Source organism: Ruditapes philippinarum, unplaced genomic scaffold (genome assembly GCF_026571515.1).
Source record: "Ruditapes philippinarum isolate M1 unplaced genomic scaffold, ASM2657151v2 ctg1324_1_1_1_1, whole genome shotgun sequence".
NCBI classification, from domain to species: domain Eukaryota; kingdom Metazoa; phylum Mollusca; class Bivalvia; order Venerida; family Veneridae; genus Ruditapes; species Ruditapes philippinarum.
The window spans coordinates 19,341-41,363 of NW_026859461.1; the positions used below are offsets into that span (position 1 = coordinate 19,341).

At 35.4% G+C, this 22,023-nt stretch overlaps 1 protein-coding gene across 1 annotated transcript; it reads right to left on the minus strand.

Moving 5' to 3' along the window:
* Positions 1-522: 522 nt before the first annotated feature.
* LOC132756594 (coiled-coil domain-containing protein 174-like) lies at positions 523-22,023 on the minus strand. The gene is made up of 4 exons (XM_060747697.1): positions 21,900-22,023; positions 15,092-15,202; positions 12,124-12,224; positions 523-1,762 (listed from the first exon to the last, which is right to left on the minus strand). Exons 1-4 carry the CDS (start codon positions 21,936-21,938, stop codon positions 1,693-1,695), a joined length of 321 nt encoding a protein of 106 aa, XP_060603680.1. The 5' UTR covers positions 21,939-22,023; the 3' UTR covers positions 523-1,692.

Below are 22,023 nucleotides of genomic sequence, written 5' to 3' on the forward strand. Positions count from 1 at the left end.
CCCCACTGCTGAGTATAGAAGTCCTTTTTCTTAAGGAGGTCCAGAGACAGTTGATTTCCCGATGCCATATTTTCTGAAAGTGTCTGAAAAAAAAAGAAAACATAATTATTAGAAAATTGATTTTTTTGTTTAAATTGCTAACATTTCACAAAACACATCAATTAACACAAACATTTCATGATTCCATGCGTTTTAATTTTTTACCTTCAGTGTAGGTTTTGGCACCATTTCAGATTCTTTGATTAGATTTAATTTCTCTTCAAGGGTAAGTTCTACCCTATGGCGTTTAGAAGGAGGCTGAGACATGATTCTTTGTAACAATTAAGAGACAAAGTGACTTCCAAGTGTCATATGACAGTTAAATATACGTACCGGTATTGGTCTATAAATTGTTGATTTCTCACCCGAGTCGGCGATTATCCGAATTCACTTGACAGTTTGGCTTAATTGCCGTAATCAAATCCATGTCAATTAAATCAATTAAGAAAGATCAATAGTTATATGTTATGCAAATAAAGAACAACAAACCTTTAATTTGGAACGTGCCGAAAATCAATCAATTAAGCAATTATAGTTGTTATCTAAACAAGCTAAGTGTAATTTTCACACTTTCGCAGATCACACGCTTCACCCGCTAATCAAGCGGCATTACTCTAGTGATCACTTTGGTGTTTGTTTACACCTGCAAAATGTGCGAATTCTATTTTGAAAGGAAGTACGGAAAGTAGGTGTGACAATCGGAAACTTTGTTCGGATCCGGGAGGTTAATTTTATAGTAAAATAAGAACAGAATTTGAAAAAATCGTCCGGAATTCGGAGTAGACCGGTTCCGAATCTGAGAGGTTTTTTACTATAGAAAATAGAATGGATAAAATCGGGACCGGACACTTCATTCGGATAAGACAGGATTCCGGATTAGAAGGGTTCGGATTAGCAAGGCTCCACTGTACATATATAAGGAAAATGAATGACCCCAGGGGCGGGGCCAATTTTGACCCCAGGGCTTTTATTTGAACAAGCTTGGTAGACACTCACTAGAAGATGTTTCATGCTTAGTATCTAAACTCTAGCTATTTGGTTTCTTTAAAAGAAGATTTTTTAAGTTTTTACTATATGCATATAGGGAAAATCAATGACCCCCTGGGGCGGGGCCAATTTTGACCCCAGGGCTTTTATTTGAACAAACTTGGTAGACACCCAGTAGAAGATGTTTCATGATAAATATCTTAGCTCTAGCTTTTTGGGTTCTTTAAAAGTAGATTTTTTAACTTTTAACTATATGCATATAGGGAAAATCAATGACCCCCTGGGGCGGGGCCAATTTTGACCACAGGGCTTTTATTTGAACAAACTTGGTAGACACTCACTAGAAGATGTTTCATGCCAAATATCTAAGCTCTAGCTCTTTGGGTTTTTTAGAAGATTATATTTAAAGTTTTTCTTTTGGTTGCCATGGCAACCAGAGTTCTGCATGGAATTTAATTCTTTGAACAATTTTCAAAGGTGACCACCAAAGGAACATTCCTGTGAAGTCTGGATGAAATTGGCTTAGTGGTTTATGAGGAGATGTCATTTAAAGTAAAAGTTTACGGATGCCGGAGGGACGACAGATGGACGGACGCCGGACGAAAAGCGATCACAAAAGCTCACCCTGTCACTTTGTGACAGGTGAGCTAAAAATTGTAAGAATATTTATTTACCTGAAATACCACTGCCCCTTGCTATTTGTTCATAAAGTTTAGTTTTATTCTCAAGGGCCTTTCTGAAAACAAAACAAGAGCCAGTTGAACCAGGTGATGCTCCCTGAATAGGTTTTGGACACAGAATACCTTTAGTAGTTCTAGAGTTATGTCCCAGACAAAGTTCAAAGTGAAATAATTCCAAACTTAGGCAAGGCAGACTTACTGTTCTTTGCGCTGCACTTCTACTCAATAAGATCTATCTACCAAGTTAGTTTCTTGTTGATACCTCTTGTAGTTTCAAAGTAATGTCCCTGACATCCCGATTACTGTGTATTAATCAACAGAAAAATATCAAAGACACTTCTACTCAACGAGATCTATTTACCTACAAATTTTCATGCTGATATTTCTTTTAGTTTTAGAGTTATGTCCCTGACAAAGTTCAAAGTGAAAACAAGATGCTATGCCACCGCATTAATACAACACTAAATAGTTGTGTAGGAACAGATTTTTTTTTGTTTCTATACAATTGAAGATTGTCATAATGCATAGATCCCTGACCTATCTAATTGTTATTATCAGATTAGTGGTTAAATCTATTGTTATTCAAATAAAAGATCAGAGTAGGAATATATCAATGCAGTTGAGTCTAATGAATTTGGTGGTGAAGGTCATATTTCACACAGCCTAAATTTCATGACTACATCAAAGGACAACACAGTAAGACACTTTGTCAAAGTCTAGGTCAGCTGATATCAAAGTTCACTTTACATCTTAATCTGTGCATATGGTTCAAATTTCATAGCTGTACATCAAAACACAAGAAAGTAGGTCACATCATCAAAATCTAGGTCACCTGATATCAAAGTTCAATTTTACAACTAAAACTGTGCACATGGTCAAAATTTCATTGATGTACATCAAAGGACAAGAAAGTGGGTCACTGTCCTCTTTGGCAAGGCAAAATTTTGACCCAAGGGTTTAATTCAAAACAATCTTGATACAGGTCCACCAAACAACATTTCATGTCAAATATCTAAGCTGTAGCTTTCTCCAATTCAGAAAACATTTGTTTTAGTATCTGTTTTTACTATGTGTACATAATGAGAATCAATGCCCCCGGGCAGGACCAATGTTGATACCAGGGGAAAAATTTGATCAACCTTGGTAGAGGACCTATAAATGATATTATATAGCAAACATCAAAGCCTTGTACCATTAGACAAAAAGATTTTTTAATTTACTATAATTTACTATATGTACATAGTGAAAATCAATAACCCTGGGGAGGGCCAATTTTGACCCCAGGGCTATAATTTGAACAATCTTGGTTAAGGTTCACTTCGCAAAGTCTCATGCCATATATTTAACCTCTAGCCTTTGTCAATTCAGAGAAGAAGATTTTTCAAGTTTTTACTTTATACATTGTATATATAAGGAAAACTATCGCCTCTGGGGCAGGGCAATTTTAACACTAGGGGCATAATTAAAACAACTTTAGTAGAGGACCAATAGATGATATTATATACCAAATATCAAAGCTCTAAGCCTTGTACCTTCAGACAAGAAGATTTTTTAATTTTTTACTATATGTACATAGTGAAAATCAATGACCCCCTGAGTGGGGCCAATTTTGACCCAAAGGCTGTATTTTGTACAATCTTGCTAGAGGTTCACTACACAATGTTTCATGCAAAATATCTAACCTCTAGCCTTTGTCAATTTAGAGAAGATGATTTTTTAAGATTTTACTATATACATATAAGGAAAACCTATGAAGTTGGACTAGTGGTTTTTCACAAGAAGATTTTTTTTAAGTTCACTAATCTATAGAACACACATACATACAAACACACACACAGGTGAATCGCTATATGCAACCCCATCGCAGATGCTGCGATGGCATAAAAATTAACAAAGGGCAATCACTCCAAAATTAGGTGAGGCACAGTTACAGTTCTTGTACACTGTACATCTACCTAATGAAATTTATCTACTTTCAAAGATTCATGTTGATATCTCTTATGGTTTCAGAGTTATGTCCTGGACAAAGTTCAAAGTGTAACAAGATTGCATTTGAGAAAAATGCTATGCCACCGCATTAATACAACACTAAATAGTAGTGTAGGAACAGATTTTTTTTTGTTTCTTTACAATTTTGAAGATTGTCATAATGCATAGATCCCTGACCTATCTAATTCTTATTATCAGATTAGTGGTTAAATCTGTTGTTAACTCAATAAAAGATCAGAGTAGGAATATATCAATGCAGTTGAGTCTAGTGAATTTGGTGGTGAAGGTCATATTTCACACTGCCTAAATTTCATGACTACATCAAAGGACAACATAGTAAGACACTTTGTCAAAATCTAGGTCAGCTGAAATCAAAGTTCACTTAACATCTTACTCTGTGCACATGGTTCAAATTTTATAGCTGTACATCAAAGGACAAGAAAGTAGGTCACATCATCAAAATCTAGTTCACCTGATATCAAAGTTCAATTTTACAACTAAAACTGTGCACATGGTCAAAATTTCATTGCTGTACATCAAAGGACAAGAAAGTAGGTCAATGTCCCCTTGGGCAAGGCAAAATTTGGACCCAAGGGTTTAATTCAAAACAATCTTGATACAGGTCCACCAAACAACATTTCAAGTCAAATATCTAAGCTGTAGCTTTCTCCTATTCAGAAAAGATTTGTTTTATTTTCTGTTTTTACTATGTGAACATAATGAGAATCACTGCCCCTGGGCAGGGCCAATTTTAACACTAGGGGCATAATTAAAACAACTTTAGTACTACTAAATTAGTAGAGAACCCATAGAATATATTATAGAGCAAACATCAAAGCTCTATGCCTTGTACCTTCAGACAAAAATATTTCTTTTTTTTTTACTATAATTATGTACATAGTGAAAATCAATGACTCCTGGGGGTGGGGCCAATTTTGACCCCAGGGCTATAATGTGTACAATCTTGCTAGAGGTTCACTACATAATGTTTCATGCAAAATATCTTAACTCTAGCCTCTGTAAATTTAGAGAAGATGATTTTTTAAGTTTTTACTATATACATATAAGGAAAACCTATGGCCCATGGGGCGGGGCTAATTTTGACACAAGAGGCAAAATTTGAACAACTTTGGTAGAGTACCTATAGATGATATCATTTAACAAATATTCAAGCTCTAAGCCTTGTACCTTCAGACAATAAGATTTTTTTATTTTTTACTATAATTATGTATATATTGAAAATCAATGACCCCGGGGCAGGGGCAATTTTAACCCCAGGGCTATAATTTGAACAATCTTGCTAGAAGTTCACTTCACAATGTTTCATGCAAAATATCTTACCTCTAGCATTTGCTAGACGAAATTTTTTTTACTATAAAGTTTTTACTATATACATATAAGGAAAACCAATGACCCCCGGGGCAGGGCCGCTTTTGACCCCAGGGCTATAATTTGAACAATCTGAGTAGATGTCTACCAGACAATGCCTTATGCAAAATATCTAAGCTCTAGGCCATTTGGGTCTTTACAAGAAGGTATTCTAAGTTTTACTATATGTACATATAGTGAAAATCAATGACCCCCGGGGCGTGGCCGATTTTGATCCCAAGGCTATAATTTGAACAATCTTGGTAAGGGTCTATCAGACAATGCCTTATGCAAAATATCTAAGCTCTAGGCCTTTTGGGTCTTTACAAGAAGTTATTTTAAGTTTTTACTATATGTACATATAGTGAAAATTAATGACCCCCGGGGCGGGGCCGATTTTGACCCCAGGGTTATAATTTGAACAATCTTGGTAGAGGTCTACCAGACAATGCCTTATGCAAAATATCTAAGCTCTAGGCTATTTGGGTCTTAACAAGAAGATTTTTTTAATTTATTCTTATAATTCCTTTTGGTTGCCATGGCAACCAGATTTCTGCATGGAATGAAATTCTTTGAACAACTTTGGAAGCCCTTCACCCAAGGATCAATCCTGCCAAGTTTGGTTGAAATTGGACAAGTGGTTTTTCACAAGAAGATTTTTTAAGTTCACTATATAATCTATATAACACACACACACACAAACAAACACACACACAGGTGAATCGCTATATGCCACCGCATCGCAGATGCTGCGGTGGCATAAAAATGAACAAATGTAACTCCAAAATAAGGCAAGGCAATGTTATGGTTCTTTTGCACTGCTCTTTTACCCAATGAGATCTATATACCTACAAAGTTTCATGCTGAGACCTCTTGTTTTTTCAGAATAATGTCCCGAACAAGAAAAAGCGGATGGACGGACAAAGCAGCAACTAAATGCCCACACTTCGAGGAGCAAAACAAATGAACAATATAATTACTCAAATTTCTAATTCATTTAAATCATTGTCAAAACCATTATACCTTTTTTCTATACTCACCTTACTATTTTGTCAGAAAAAGTTCTAATTTGAAACATGTATCTGGGCAATACAGCATTTTCTTTTCTTTCTAGCATATATGATTTTTAAGTGATAAAAATAAAAGTATATATTTATCTATCAATCAATCCTGTGAAGTTTCATTGAAATTGCTTTAGTGGTATACGAGTAGTAGTTCGGACAATTTAGAAAAAAAATAAAATCGGTCAGTCTGCATATCTATCCTATTAGACTGTTTTAACAAAACAGATATGTCAATCTAACATCATAGATATATATGTCAATCTAACAGCATAGATATATATGTCAGTCTAACAGCATAGATATGTCAGTCTAGCAGCATAGATATATATGTCAGTATAACATCATAGATATGTCAGTCTATTAGCATAGATATATATGTCAGTCTAACAGCATAGATATATATGTCAGTCTAACAGCATAGATAAATATATCAGTCTAGCAGCATAGATATATATGTCAGTCTAACAGCATAGATATATATGTCAATCTAGCAGCATAGATATATATGTCAGTCTAACAGCATAGATATATATGTCAGTCTAACAGCATAGATAAATATATCAGTATAGCAGCATAGATATATATGTCAGTCTAACAGCCCAGCTATATATGTCAGTCTAACAGCATAGATAAATATATCAGTCTAGCAGCATAGATATATATGTCAGTCTAACAGCACAGATATGTATGTCAGTCTAGCAGCATAGATATATATGTCAGTCTAACAGCACAGATATGTATGTCAGTCTAACAGCATAGATATATGTCAGTCTAACAGCACAGATATGTATGTCAGTCTAACATCATAGATATATATGTCAGTCTAACAGCATAGATATATATGTCAGTCTAACAGCATAGATATATATGTCAATCTAGCAGCACAGATATGTCAGTCTATTAGCATAGATATATGTCAGTCTAACAGCATAGATATATATGTCAGTCTAACAGCATAGATATATATGTCAGTCTAACACCATAGATTTGTCAGTCTAACAGCATAGATATATATGTCAGTCTAACAGCACAGATATGTATGTCAGTCTAACAGCATAGATAAATATGTCAGTCTAACAGCACAGATATGTATGTCAATCTAGCAGGAAAGATATATATGTCAGTCTAACAGCACAGATATGTATGTCAGTCTAACAGCATAGATATATATGTCAATCTAGCAGCACAGATATGTCAGTCTAACAGCATAGATATATATGTCAGTCTAACAGCATAGATATATATGTCAGTCTAACAGCATAGATATATATGTCAGTCTAACACCATAGATTTGTCAGTCTAACAGCATAGATATATATGTCAGTCTAACAGCACAGATATGTATGTCAGTCTAACAGCATAGATATATATATGTCAGTCTAACAGCACAGATATGTATGTCAATCTAGCAGCATAGATATATATGTCAATCTAACACCATAGATTTGTCAGTCTAACAGCATAGATATATATGTCAGTCTAACAGCATAGATATATATGTCAGTCTAACAGCACAGATAAGAATGTCAGTCTAACACCATAGATTTGTCAGTCTAACAGCATAGATATATATGTCAGTCTAGCAGCATAGATATGTCAGTCTATTAGCATAGATATATATGTCAGTCTAACAGCACAGATATGTATGTCAGTCTAACAGCACAGATATGTATGTCAGTCTAACAGCATAGATATATATATGTCAGCCTAACTGCATAGATATGTATGTCAATCTAAAATCATATATATGTCAGTCTAGCAGCATAGATATGTCAGTCTAGCAGCATAGACATGTATGTCAGTCTAGCAGCATAGATATGTCAGTCTAGCAGCATATATATGTATGTCAGTCTAGCAGCATAGATATATATGTCAGCCTAACAGCATAGATATGTATGTCAATCTAAAATCATATATATGGCAGTCTAGCAGCATAGATATGTCAGTCTAGCAGCATAGATATGTATGTCAGTCTAGCAGCATAGATATATATGTCAGTCTAACAGCATAGATATATATGTCAGTCTAACAGCATAGATATATATGTCAATCTAGCAGCACAGATATGTCAGTCTATTAGCATAGATATATGTCAGTCTAACAGCATAGATATATATGTCAGTCTAACAGCATAGATATATATGTCAGTCTAACACCATAGATTTGTCAGTCTAACAGCATAGATATATATGTCAGTCTAACAGCACAGATATGTATGTCAGTCTAACAGCATAGATAAATATGTCAGTCTAACAGCACAGATATGTATGTCAATCTAGCAGGAAAGATATATATGTCAGTCTAACAGCACAGATATGTATGTCAGTCTAACAGCATAGATATATATGTCAATCTAGCAGCACAGATATGTCAGTCTAACAGCATAGATATATATGTCAGTCTAACAGCATAGATATATATGTCAGTCTAACAGCATAGATATATATGTCAGTCTAACAGCAAAGTTATGTAAGTCAGTCTAACAGCATAGATATATATGTCAGTCTAACAGCATAGATATGTCAGTCTAACAGCATAGATATATATGTCAGTCTAACAGCATAGATATATATGTCAGTCTAGCAGCATAGATATATATGTCAATCTAACAGCATAGATATGTCAGTCTAACAGCATAGATATATATGTCAGTCTAACAGCATAGATATATATGTCAGTCTAACAGCATAGATAAATATGTCAGTCTAACACCATAGATTTGTCAGTCTAACAGCATAGATATATATGTCAGTCTAACAGCATAGATATGTCAGTCTATTAGCATAGATATATATGTCAGTCTAACAGCACAGATATGTATGTCAGTCTAACAGCACAGATATGTATGTCAGTCTAACAGCATAGATATATATATGTCAGCCTAACAGCATAGATATGTATGTCAATCTAAAATCATATATATGTCAGTCTAGCAGCATAGATATGTCAGTCTAGCAGCATAGACATGTATGTCAGTCTAGCAGCATAGATATGTCAGTCTAGCAGCATAGATATGTATGTCAGTCTAGCAGCATAGATATATATGTCAGCCTAACAGCATAGATATGTATGTCAATCTAAAATCATATATATGGCAGTCTAGCAGCATAGATATGTCAGTCTAGCAGCATAGATATGTATGTCAGTCTAGCAGCATAGATATATATGTCAGCCTAACAGCATAGATATATATGTCAGTCTAACACCATAGATTTGTCAGTCTAACAGCATAGATATGTCAGTCAAAGAGCATAGATTTGTCAGTGTAACCTTTTCATGTCTGATAGGATTTTCTTGCATATCAGACAGGATTATCTACTGTTTTACACTCCCCTATGTTAAACAAGTTGCGTGTTTTAAATGACATCATTGGCGTGCACCTTCATGAATGAATTGCGTTCTTCATTTTACAGTTATAAACTAGAACTATCACTAAATGTGATTAATACCCCCACAAGACTGCTTCGGAAATGAGGATGTTACTAGTAACAGAATATCTTGTAAAAGAATTGAAATATAGAGTTATGGTTGTGGGCAATTAAAGATAGTTGTGGTTCTTGTATATTGCATTTCCTTTCAATGTGGTTGGCCATTGATGAAGTTTTATTGAATTACTCTGTAATAAGTCCAGAAAGACAAAGAAAAGGAACAAAGGGCAATAACTCTATAAATACTGAAGATGGAGTTATAGTTCTTGTGCACTGCACTTCCTCTTTTTGTGCTTGACCATTGTATGAAGTTGTTTTGAATTTCAACCAGTACGTTTTAAGTTATGCTCCAGACAAGGAAAAGTATCAAAGGGCAGTAACTCTGTATTTTGTCAAAATGGAGTTATGGCTCTTATGCACTGCACTTCCTTTTAATGTCCTTGACAACTGTATGAAGTTGTATTGAATTCCAAACAGTAGTTTTCAAGATATGCTCTGGACAAGGAAAAGTAACAAAGGGCAATAACTCTGTAATTTGTCAAGATGGAGTTATGGTTCTTGTGCACTGCACTTCCTCTCAATGTGCTTGACCATTGTATGAAGTTATATTGAATTCCAACCATTAGTCTTCAAGTTATGCTCCGGACAAAAAAAGCAATGGAAAAGTAACAAAGGGCAGTAACTCTGTAATTAGTCAAGATGGAGTTATGGTTCTTGTGCACTGCACTTCCTCTCAATGTGCTTGACCATTGTATGAAGTTATAATAAATTCCAACAATTAGTCTTCAAGTTATACTCCGGACAAAAGAAAGCGATGGAAAAGCAACAAATGGCAATAACTCTGTAATTACTTTAGATAGAGTTATGGTTCTTATGCACTGCACTTCCCCTTACTGTGTTTGACAATTGTATGAAGTTGTTTTGAATTCCAACCAGTAATTTTCAAGTTATGCCGCGGACAAGGAAAAGTAACAAAGGGCAATAACTCTGTAATTAGTCAAGATAGAGTTATGGTTCTTGTGCACTGCACTTCCTCTCAATGTGCTTGACCATTGTATGTAGTTATATTGAATTCCAACCATTAGTCTTCAAGTTATGGTCCGGACAAAAGAAAGCAATGGAAAAGTAACAAAGGGCAATAACTCTGTAATTACTTTAGATAGAGTTATGGTTCTTGTGCACTGCACTTCCCCTTATTGTGTTTGACAATTGTATGAAGTTGTTTTGAATTCCAACCAGTAGTGTTCAAGTTATGCCCCAGACAAGGAAAAGTAACAAAGGGCAGTAACTCTGTAATTAGTCAAGATAGAGTTATGGTTCTTGTGCACTGCACTTCCTCTCAATGTGCTTGACCATTGTATGTAGTTATATTGAATTCCAACCATTAGTCTTCAAGTTATGGTCCGGACAAAAGAAAGCAATGGAAAAGTAACAAAGGGCAATAACTCTGTAATTACTTTAGATAGAGCTATGGTTCTTGTGCACTGCACTTCCCCTTATTGTGTTTGACAATTGTATGAAGTTGTTTTGAATTCCAACCAGTAGTTTTCAAGTTATGCCCCGGACAAGGAAAAGTAACAAAGGGCAATAACTCTGTAATTAGTCAAGATAGAGTTATGGTTCTTGTGCACTGCACTTCCTCTCAATGTGCTTGACCATTGTATGTAGTTATATTGAATTCCAACCATTAGTCTTCAAGTTATGGTCCGGACAAAAGAAAGCAATGGAAAAGTAACAAAGGGCAATAACTCTGTAATTACTTTAGAAAGAGTTATGGTTCTTGTGCACTGCACTTCCCCTTATTGTGTTTGACAATTGTATGAAGTTGTTTTGAATTCCAACCAGTAGTGTTCAAGTTATGCCCCGGACAAGGAAAAGTAACAAAGGGCAATAACTCTGTAATTAGTCAAGATAGAGTTATGGTTCTTGTGCACTGCACTTCCTCTCAATGTGCTTGACCATTGTATGTAGTTATATTGAATTCCAACCATTAGTCTTCAAGTTATGGTCCGGACAAAAGAAAGCAATGGAAAAGTAACAAAGGGCAATAACTCTGTAATTACTTTAGATAGAGTTATGGTTCTTGTGTGCACTGCACTTCCCTTATTGTGTTTGACAATTGTATGAAGTTGTTTTGAATTCCAACCAGTAGTTTTCAAGTTATGCCCCGGACAAGGAAAAGTAACAAAGGGCAATAACTCTGTAATTAGTCAAGATAGAGTTATGGTTCTTGTGCACTGCACTTCCTCTCAATGTGCTTGACCATTGTATGTAGTTATATTGAATTCCAACCATTAGTCTTCAAGTTATGGTCCGGACAAGGAAAATGCAACGGACGTCTGGACCGACCGACCGACCGACCGACCGACCGACCGACCAACCGACCACCGGGTGACTCCTATATACCCCCCCAAACTTCGTTTTTGGGGGTATAATGAAGTTAAAACTGTAAGTTTATACGCTACTATAAGAAAAAAGTGCATAATGAAGAATATTGGTTTTCGTAATTTCTTAGAAATAATGATGAAAGGATTAAACAATTAATTTTCATTAAAAGTTAAATGAAACCTTGATCTTTCAAAGACATTTTCCTCTTCTTCTTTCTCCTCATAATCTTTTTTTGCTCTCTGTGAAACACCAGCATTTTTCTTGCTTGACAGATTCGACTTCTGAAATCAAACTTACTTTTTATCAATAAATTTTTACATTAAAACAAACTAGAACTGCCACTATCATGGCGTGAATACCCCCGCATACCACTTTGTCAGAATCAACAGTGGCCATTTAGAGCTCAAGGACAACCTCCCTGCCAAATCTGAGGTTACTAAGCCAGTGCATTGCTAAGTTATGTATTCTACATGCTTCAAATGTGAAAATGTCAAAATCAATACATTGCGGACAGGACATTCTTTAGCAATTGAGAAGAAAAGCTTTTTTTTTGTCAAGGTCCTGTGACCTTTGACCCAGTGACCTCAAAATTAATAGGGGTCACCTTATAGTCATGATCAACATCCATGCCAAATATGAAGACTGTGGGTCAAAGGAATCTTCAGTTAATGGGTGGACAAACTTTTTGAAGTCACAGTCCCTATGACCTTGACCTTTGATCCAGTGACCTCAAAATCAAAAGGGGTCATCTACTAATCATGATCAACATCCATGCCAAATATGAAGACTGTGGGTCAAAGGAATCCAAAATTATTGGGCAGACAAACTTTTTGAAGTCAAAGTCCCTGTGACCTTGACCTTTGACCTGGTGACCTCAAAATCAATAGGGGTCATCTACTAATCATGACTAACCTCAATGCCAAATATGAAGACTGTGGGTCAAAGGAATCTTAAGTTATTGGGCGGACAAGCTTTTAGAAGTCAAGGCCCCTGTGATCTTGACCTTTGACCTGGTGACCTCAAAATCAATAGGGGTCATCTACTAATCATGACTAACCTCAATGCCAAATATGAAGACTGTGGGTCAAAGGAATCTTAAGTTATTGGGCGGACAAGCTTTTTGAAGTCAAGGCCTCTGTGACCTTGACCTTTGACATGGTGACCTCAAAATCAAAAAGGGGTCATCTACTAATCATGACTAACCTCCATGCCAAATATGAAGACTAAGGGTCAAAGGAATCTTAAGTTATTGGGCGGACAAGAAAAAACCGACGGACAGCCGGCCGGACAAGCTGATTCCAGTATACCCCCCTTACAACTTTGTTGTGCGGGGGTATAAAAATCGCAGCAACGCGACAAAAATCAGGTTTTCAACGAGCAAGTATTGATGTGACAGGAATTAGGAATAAAATATGGCAGTGAAGAATAAATGATGCTGTTATTTGTACCAACACTGAAAGTTCAAAATAAAAATATACCAGAAAATAATCTGAGTAGCAATGCCAGGCTGTATTTTCTTGCAAGCTACACACATGCCAAGTTAACTATCAATAGGTCAAAGTGTACTGAAGTTATTGAGTAGAAGCTGAAAATTCTATTGTTAGCAAGTGGCCTTGACTTGAATCCTAGATATCTTAGTAGCAATCCCAACCTGCATCTTAATATAAGCTACCCACACAGCGTGTTTGGTTTCAATAGGTCAAAGCAAACACAAGTTACTATGTGAAAACTATTTTTTTTAAGCAACAGTAACCTTGACCTTGTTCACAGACACTTGGATAGTAATCCCAAGTTACGTCTTGATATTAGCTTCCCACACACTAAATTTGGTGTCAAAAGGTCTAAGCAAACTCAATTTATTATGTAGAGACTGAATTTTTAGCAACATTGGTATTGACCTTGATCACAGACATCTGGGTAGCAATCCTGAGTTGCCTATTGATATAAGTTACCCACACACCAAATTCGCTGTCAACAGGTCACAGCTAACTCAAGTTTTTAGGTGGAAACTGAATTTTTATTTTTAGAAACAGTGACCTTGACCTTAATCATAGTCACCTCAGTAGTAATCCAGAGTAGTGTCTTGATATTGGCTACCCACATACTAAGTTTGGTGTCAATAGGTTAAAGCAAAGTGAAGTTACTAAGCGGAAACTGAATTATAATTTTAGAAAAAGTGACCTTGACCTTGACCACAGACATATGGGTATCTGCCTCTTGTTATAAGCTAGCCATACATCAAGTTTGGTATCAATAGGCCAAATTGTGCGAAACTAAATTTCTATTTTTGGCAACAGTGACATTGACCATGATCAAAAATACCTGGGTAGTATTCCTAAGCCACATCTTGATATAAGCAACCCATACATCAAGTTTGGTGTCAATAGGCCACAACAAACTCAAGTTATTTAGCGAAAACCAAAAGTTGACGCACGCACGCCTTAGACTTCAGCATTACAATAACGGGTTTTCATGGAAAATCTGGTTAACAAGAAAGCAGACTTCATTGACGTACTAGTGAAATACCCTAACAATACCTACATCATCTAAGCAGTTGAGCATACTTCCCCAGACATGTTAATATAGAAATGACTATACCATTTTGCTTCTTCGTTAATTTTTGTTATTATAAAGTACCTAATCTTAACTGTTGAAGAAACTGAAATAAATGTTTGAATAAAGTTAACACACCCAAAGTCTATAAGACTATATATACCATTCTTTTGTGTTGACATACTATTGTTTTATATTGTTTGGCATAAAAAGTAGTCTCAAGAGTGTTAACAAAAATTTCCTTTATCCCAGTTTGGTAAATACAAGTAATTACTGAGACAAACATCCTGACCGAAGTTCTGTGACAATCGATTCAAAGCAACTAGACCACTACAGTATGAACGTACTAAGTGTGGACAGCGCTGGACATTCATTGATCCTAATAGCTCACAGCCTAAAATTCAGTTAAGGCAATAAAAAAACACATTTAATTTTCATTAACAAATCGAGTTAACAGAAGAAGAAAAATTAATTCCGGTGCCTATCGTCTTAAAATGTGAAGGTTTTTTTTAATTCTTTCTTCTGCACATTAGTTAAGTTCTAAGGCCAAATAAATCTACAAAACCACTAGAATTCCTGACTTTCTGACTGTTACCTTTGTTGAAATTGTATGTTTTCCTTTAATAAATCCAGAGTTCTGACTTTGTAACTTCTGAGCTCTGAACTCTTCCTGTTTTCTGAATAATTCTGCCTTTAAATCTATTAGCTGAAATAAACAAGAAAAAAAATTGTTTTCATGTCTTGCAAATATATTTGTGTGAAAACTAAAATTATGCAGAAACAGGAAAATTTAAGCTATAATTAAGTTTGCAATTATCAGCAAATATAAAAGTTTAACCTCTATTTTGATTGTTCAACCTTTCACGCCATCTGATCACCAATTTGTCGCTGGATTTGTTGGTTTTTTATCTATAGATAACTTCAATTATCTTATGATTGTTGCTTTCATCACCACTTAAACATAATACATTAATCATTTTCTGGAGGGTAGTTTTTCTTAACAAGAGGGCCATGATGGCTTTGAAATCGCTCACCTGAATATATAAACTCTCCATGACAAGGAGCAAACTATAAGCAAAAGCAAATATAAAATCTAAATCTTAAACTGATACCACAAAGTTGATATTTGTATCTGAAATAGTGCATATGTAAAAACATCACTGGTGGCTATTGCTTAAGGAAACAATTTACAGTTCCAAAATATATGTATATGTTCAAATAAGGAAAATCAATGACCCCTGGGGCCAATTTTGAACAAACTTGGTAGACACTCACCAGAAGATTTTTTAAGTTTTTACTATATACATATAAGGAAAATCAATGGACCTCCCGGGACAGGGCCAATTTTCACCCAAGAGTTTTTATTTGAACAAACTTGGTAGATACTTGTTAGAAGATGTTTCATGCTAAATATCTAAGCTCTAGCTTTTTTGTGTTTATTAAAGGAGGATTTTTTAAGTTTTTACTATTTATAGATATTAGGAAAATCAATGACCCCCAGGGTGGAGTCAATTTTGACCCTAGGGCATTTATTTGAATAAACTTGGTAGACACACATTAGAAAATGTTTCATGCTAAATATCTAAGCTCTAGCTCTTTGGGTTTTTTTTTTTTAAATTAAGTTTTTAATTCACATATAAGAAAACTAAATGACACCGTGTGGCGGGGCCAAGTTTGACCCCAGGACTTTTATTTGAACAAACTTGGTAGACACTCACTAAAAGATGTTTCATGCTTAACCCTTTACCACATATATACGCGAAACAACGCACTTTCGACCCCCCCCCCCCTTTTTTAGGCCTCAAATAGTGAAAAAATGTCCTATTTGGGCCCCAAACATAAGTTTTCGTTTGAGAAATGTTGCTTAAAAAAATGAGCACTTTTTCGGCGCCGCCCCCCTTCCAAAAGATACATCAGGGGGTTGCCAGAAGGGGGATGTGCCCCCTTCTGTTAGGGGGGTTTGAAGGGGGGCGGAGTCCCCCTCATCGCCAAGAAAATTTTGGACTTGTGAGAGGCTAAAAATAACCCCAGGTCGATCATAATGTAACGTTTAACCAACGCTGAAAAACCTTTGACTCTATCTCAATCCCTTGAGCAGTTGCAGCACTTTGAAATAAATTTTGATGGAAAAAATCGAGGCAAAATAGTGATTTTTGGCAATTTTGAGATGTCCCCTCAATGCCATGGTAACAGGAAATTTAAGACTGAGCATGTCGTTACAAAGACAATGGTCCAGTCAACATTTGTGCCAAGTTTGATTAGTATTGAAGCATTTTTCATAGTTTCATAGCAGTTTGAACTTGTAACAGGAGGCTTTTCAGTGAAAACGGCCATTTTTCACAATATGCTCATGGGGGAAAGGGTTAATATCTAAGCTCTAACTATTTGGATTTTTTAAAAGAATATTTTTTAAGTTTTTAATATATACCCCCGGGGCAGGACCAATTTTGACCGCAGGGTTTTCATTTGAACAAACTTTGTAGACACTCACTAGAAGATGTTTCATCCCAAACAATTAAGCTCTAGCTCTTTGGTACTTTTTAAGTTTTTTCTTTTGGTTGCCATGGCAACCAGAAATTTGCACGGAATAAAATTCTTTGAACAATTTTTAAAGGTGACCACCAAAGGAACATTCCTGTGAAGTTTGGATGAAATTGACACAGTGGTTTATGAGGAGATTTCGTTTAAAGTTAAAGTTTACAGACGGAGGGACAACGGATGGACGGACAGACGAATTGTGATCACAAAACCTCACTTTGTGACAGTTGAGCTGAAAACATGTGATTTTGTATTCTTTCAAGTCTTGTAAAGTTTCATGATTCAACAAGACATAATTTTTTCATTCAAGGCATTTAGAAATGACTTGTTTCATTGAAACCATAACTAAAGTTTTTAAAAAAGCAGTGGACAATCTTGACAGAGGTTCACTAGACAATCAAGGGGGAGAATCACGCTGATCGTTGTAACCCAAACAAACAAGATGGCGGATGCAGCCGAAAAGTAAGTTTTTCCTTTTCTTCTCTGAAATTCATGATGTTCTTGTGTAAAGGTACATATAAAAGAAAATAAACAAGAACGTGTTTGTTAAACACAAATGCCCCCGGCTCAGATTCTTGTCAGTAACAATATTTAAGATAAAGGCAGAATGGTCAAAAGTGTAAAAAATCTATTTTTAGCACTGGTGACCTTGACCAAACTGACCCCTAACTCCATCCAAAGGAAGAATATCATGCAACTTATTTTCCTACCAAATATGAAATAAATCTGTCAATATATAAAGGCTGTATGGGCAAAAGTGTAATAATCTATTTTTAGCCTTGTTGACCTTGACCTAACTGACCCCTAACATTGTCCAAAGGAAGAATATCATGTAAATTATCTTCCTTCCAATCATAATACAAATCTGTCAATAAATAAAGGCTGTATGAGCAAAAGTGTAAAAATCTATTTTTAGCACTGGTGACCTTGACCCAACAGACTCCATCCAAATGAGAATACCTCAATTTTATGTTCCTACAAAATATACAAGACATCTGTCGATAGAATAAGGTTAATACACCTGTAAAAGTGTAAAAAATCTATTTTTGACATTGGTGACCTTGACCCAAATGACCCCTTACTAAAGGAAAAGGAAGAGGACCTCCCTTGGTATGAATATTATAAACATGAAAGACATTAACTTAAAAATAAAGGCTGTATAAGCAGAAATGTTTAGATTATTTTTTTTTACACAAGTGACCTTGACCTAGAGACGCCTAACGCCACAAAAATTAGAGGACCATTAAAGGTATCCACCTACCAAATATGAAAGATATCATTAAACAAATTAAGTAATTATGTGAAATTTTTTTATAAATCCAACTTGGCGGAATAGGTTAACAATACAAGGCCCTATTTTCAAAGTGTAAAAAGGGAAATTACTGGGAAAATGGATGGCACATTTATATAACTTGGCAATATCATGTACATTGTATTGATAAGTAAGTGTGAAAATTATTAAGCCATTAGTTCAGATAGAACATAAGATATTTCCAACTTGCCGTTTAGGTTAACCATTATTCATTTTCTAAGTGCTGAAAAGGGCCATAACTTGGTGCAAATGGAAGCCATAGTTATGTAACTTGCCCAGATCAAATACTTTGTATGGATTAGTAAGTGTGTAAATTATGAAGCCATTGGTACAGGTAGAACTTAAGAAAAATCCAACTTGCCGTTCCATGTTAACCTCGTACAGACAGACTGGCGGACAGACCGTTCAATTACTATATGCCCAGGGGCATAAAAATAACAGAGAACAATGAATGAGTGTAGGTTCTAAATTGAATTTATTGGATGAGTTAAAAAAATAATGTTAAGCAAAAAAGTTCGATAAATTAAGTAAATAAGATATTTCCTATTTATTTGATGGGCGGTTATTATTGAAACGCTACCATTTAGTGTTGAGTTGTGCCACTTTGATGCCAGATAGCCATACAGTTTTTTTATATTTTAAATGAAATGAACGTCATAATTTGATCAAAACAATTACATGCAATTCAGGAATTTGCCTATCATTTTCTGGTGTTTTTCCACAAACTCCCCAACAAAAACAATCAATTTCTTTAAAAAAAAGTATTGTAGGTATCAGCAATAAAAGAGTGACATTGAAATTTATTAATTTCTAGTGGTAAACATTTTACCGACTATGAAATATAAAGTTTTCAAATTGGAGTTTGATTTGGATGTTTTTATCCATGCCGGAAAACCCGTCTGAAACCTTTAATGCCAGACAGCTCATACGCTCAGATGACGTCATTATCTTTATGAAAGAACGGGTGTAAAATTACTATGCTTCTATGAAAATAGTATTTACGAAGCATATGTAAGTGTTCATCCGTGCTGTTCTACTTCGACAGGAGCCATTAAAACAAATTAATTAAGACCTTTCTGTTGAAAACATGTCAGAGTTAAATCGTATACACATACATGCACAGTGCGTTAACTTGAGTGCAGGTATTAGTTACCAGCACTCCAGAGCATGCCCACTGGCTCATTTTATCCGAGCATTTTTTTCTTTCTCTGGAAAGACCTTGGCGATAAACATAACTTTTCTATTTAAAACTAACTGATTTTAGCCAGAATGGGCATGAATGCATGAATGCTTAGATGACAACAAATTACAACTTTTTAAAGTCAATGGTTTCAGTTAATATACATATATGTAAATGAAACAGTGAATTTTAGAGAAGGAGCCATACGTTACCATGATCAAACTGGTGGAAAATTCTCTCGCTTCGAATCTGGTGATGAGCATTTTAGATGAAGTACGGGACAATAATCAATGAAATGAAATCATGTGTGCCAGGAAAATTGTGGAGAAGGTTATTATATGAACATTACACTAGAACATGACGAATTTCAGAGAAAACAGAAAAACTTACTTTTCGGTTGCATCTGCCATCTTGTTTGTTTGGGTAACAAAGGGCATGATTCTCTTCCGTGTAGACAATGTTAAATGCCAAAAATCTAAGCTCTAGATCTTGTATATTTGGAGAAGAGATTTCTTAAATTTCTACTACATGTATTATGTATGTATTATATAGAAAAAAAAACCTGTGATGGGGCCAATTTTGACCCCCAGTTTTTCAATGTTTGGCAAGAACATTATGGGTGTCATATTAGTGATGATGAAGATTGAGGACTGCCAAAACTTAAGTAGAGAAATAAAGGTAAGACAATTTTTTCCTCTTTAGCTTAACTTATTAATACTGCCAGTACCTTGCTTTTGTGACAGTGATGAACTTTTTGATAAATATCCAGTACCAGCTAATTGTGTGAAATTTGGAAAGTCATGGATAAACATTCTCGGTCTCATGACCGTCTATTTCATGATATTCAGTATTTGTTAGCTGCTGGTATGGTACCCGTTATTAAGCTGGCTAAGGTTTAGAAGACCTATATTTCTGCTAATCCAGAGGCTAAACAGCACGGGGGTGGAACCCCATATGAATCTCAAAAATGAGCATCGGTAAAAATGATATGTGAATTTCCGCTGCACCAGATCACAGGTGCTCGTCCAGTCTTGGTGCCAATATAAAAAAAGTGGAGTTTAAAAAAAAAATATGAAAAAAAATGTTTTTGAAAAAAAAAACAACATCAAAATAATTATTTTGGGTTGAGTGTAAGAAAAAAAAATTTGAATTTTTTTTTCCCTATATACCATTACTACGAAAAGGTCACCTAGTCGCCGTAACGCTATGGAGCTTTACTAGGACACGCTGTGGAACAACCACAATGTCGAGTTCTGTAACAATACAAGCTATTTTGCTACTCTTTACGTATTATGCATTTAGAAAATTGTTTACATTCTTCACCTACCTTACATACAATCTTGAATAACTTACATTTTAACTCGGACACTCCAATTTGTTAAAATCTTGCAAAATTCTGTTGATGGTCGGCCATTTTGTCAAAAACGAAAGTACAAAACATACATCGTACTGTTCCGCTCTCCTGGTTACCTACGACTACGTGCGAGGAACAGTAGACAACGGTAACCATCTATTTATTGGTTACTGTTGTCTATTGTTCAGCGAACGTAGTCGTAGGGGACCAGAACAGCGAAACAGTACGGTGTATGATTTGTACTTTCGATTTCGACAAAATGGCCGACAATCACTGTTGTTTTGCAAAATTTTAACAAATTGGAGTGTCCGAGTTTAAATGTAAGTTATTTAAGATTGTATGTAAGGTACAATAAGAATGTTAACAATTTTCTAAATGCACAATGTGTAAAGAGTAGCAAAATAGCTTTTATTGTTACAGAACTCGACATTGTGGTTGTTCCACAGTGTGTCCTAGTAAAGCTCCGTAGCATACATGTGACCATTTTTGGATGATCAAGTGGGAGATTTTTCTTCAAAAAGAGGGAGATTTTAGAATTTGCAATAAACAAAGAAGGAAGTTCTGACATCAAAAATAGGGAGATTTCTGTAATTTGTGAAAATACCCCTTATTTTAAGAAAAATCTTTGAAAATATAGCTGCAGAAAGTGGGAGTCTCCCGCTTAAAGTGGGAGAGTTCACATGTATGCCGTAGCGTTACGGCGACTAGGTAACCTTTTCGTAGTATATAATGGTATATAGATCTAGGAAAAAAAAAAATTTTTTTCAATTTTTTTTTTACACTCAACCCAAAATAGTAATTTTGATGTTGTTTTTTTTTTTTCAAACTTCATTTTTTTATATGGGCACCAAGACTGGACGAGCACCTGTGCACCAGAGGCAGATGTATAGGGCCGAGTTGACTCTTTTCCTTATGTGGCGATACTCTATCGATATTCCGATTAACGGTTAAGTGCCGCAATATAATAGAACCCCGGATATATGTTAAGAATAGATTAACTAAAATAAATGTAACTTTACTGAAGCTGAATCCACTTTCAATGAGTCTGATTTCTGCATTTTCGTTACAGGACTGCTAACCGGTATAAAGACACTAAATCGGGGGGGGGGGTCCTGTCGATTCCGGTCTCCGATCTCTCCCGGT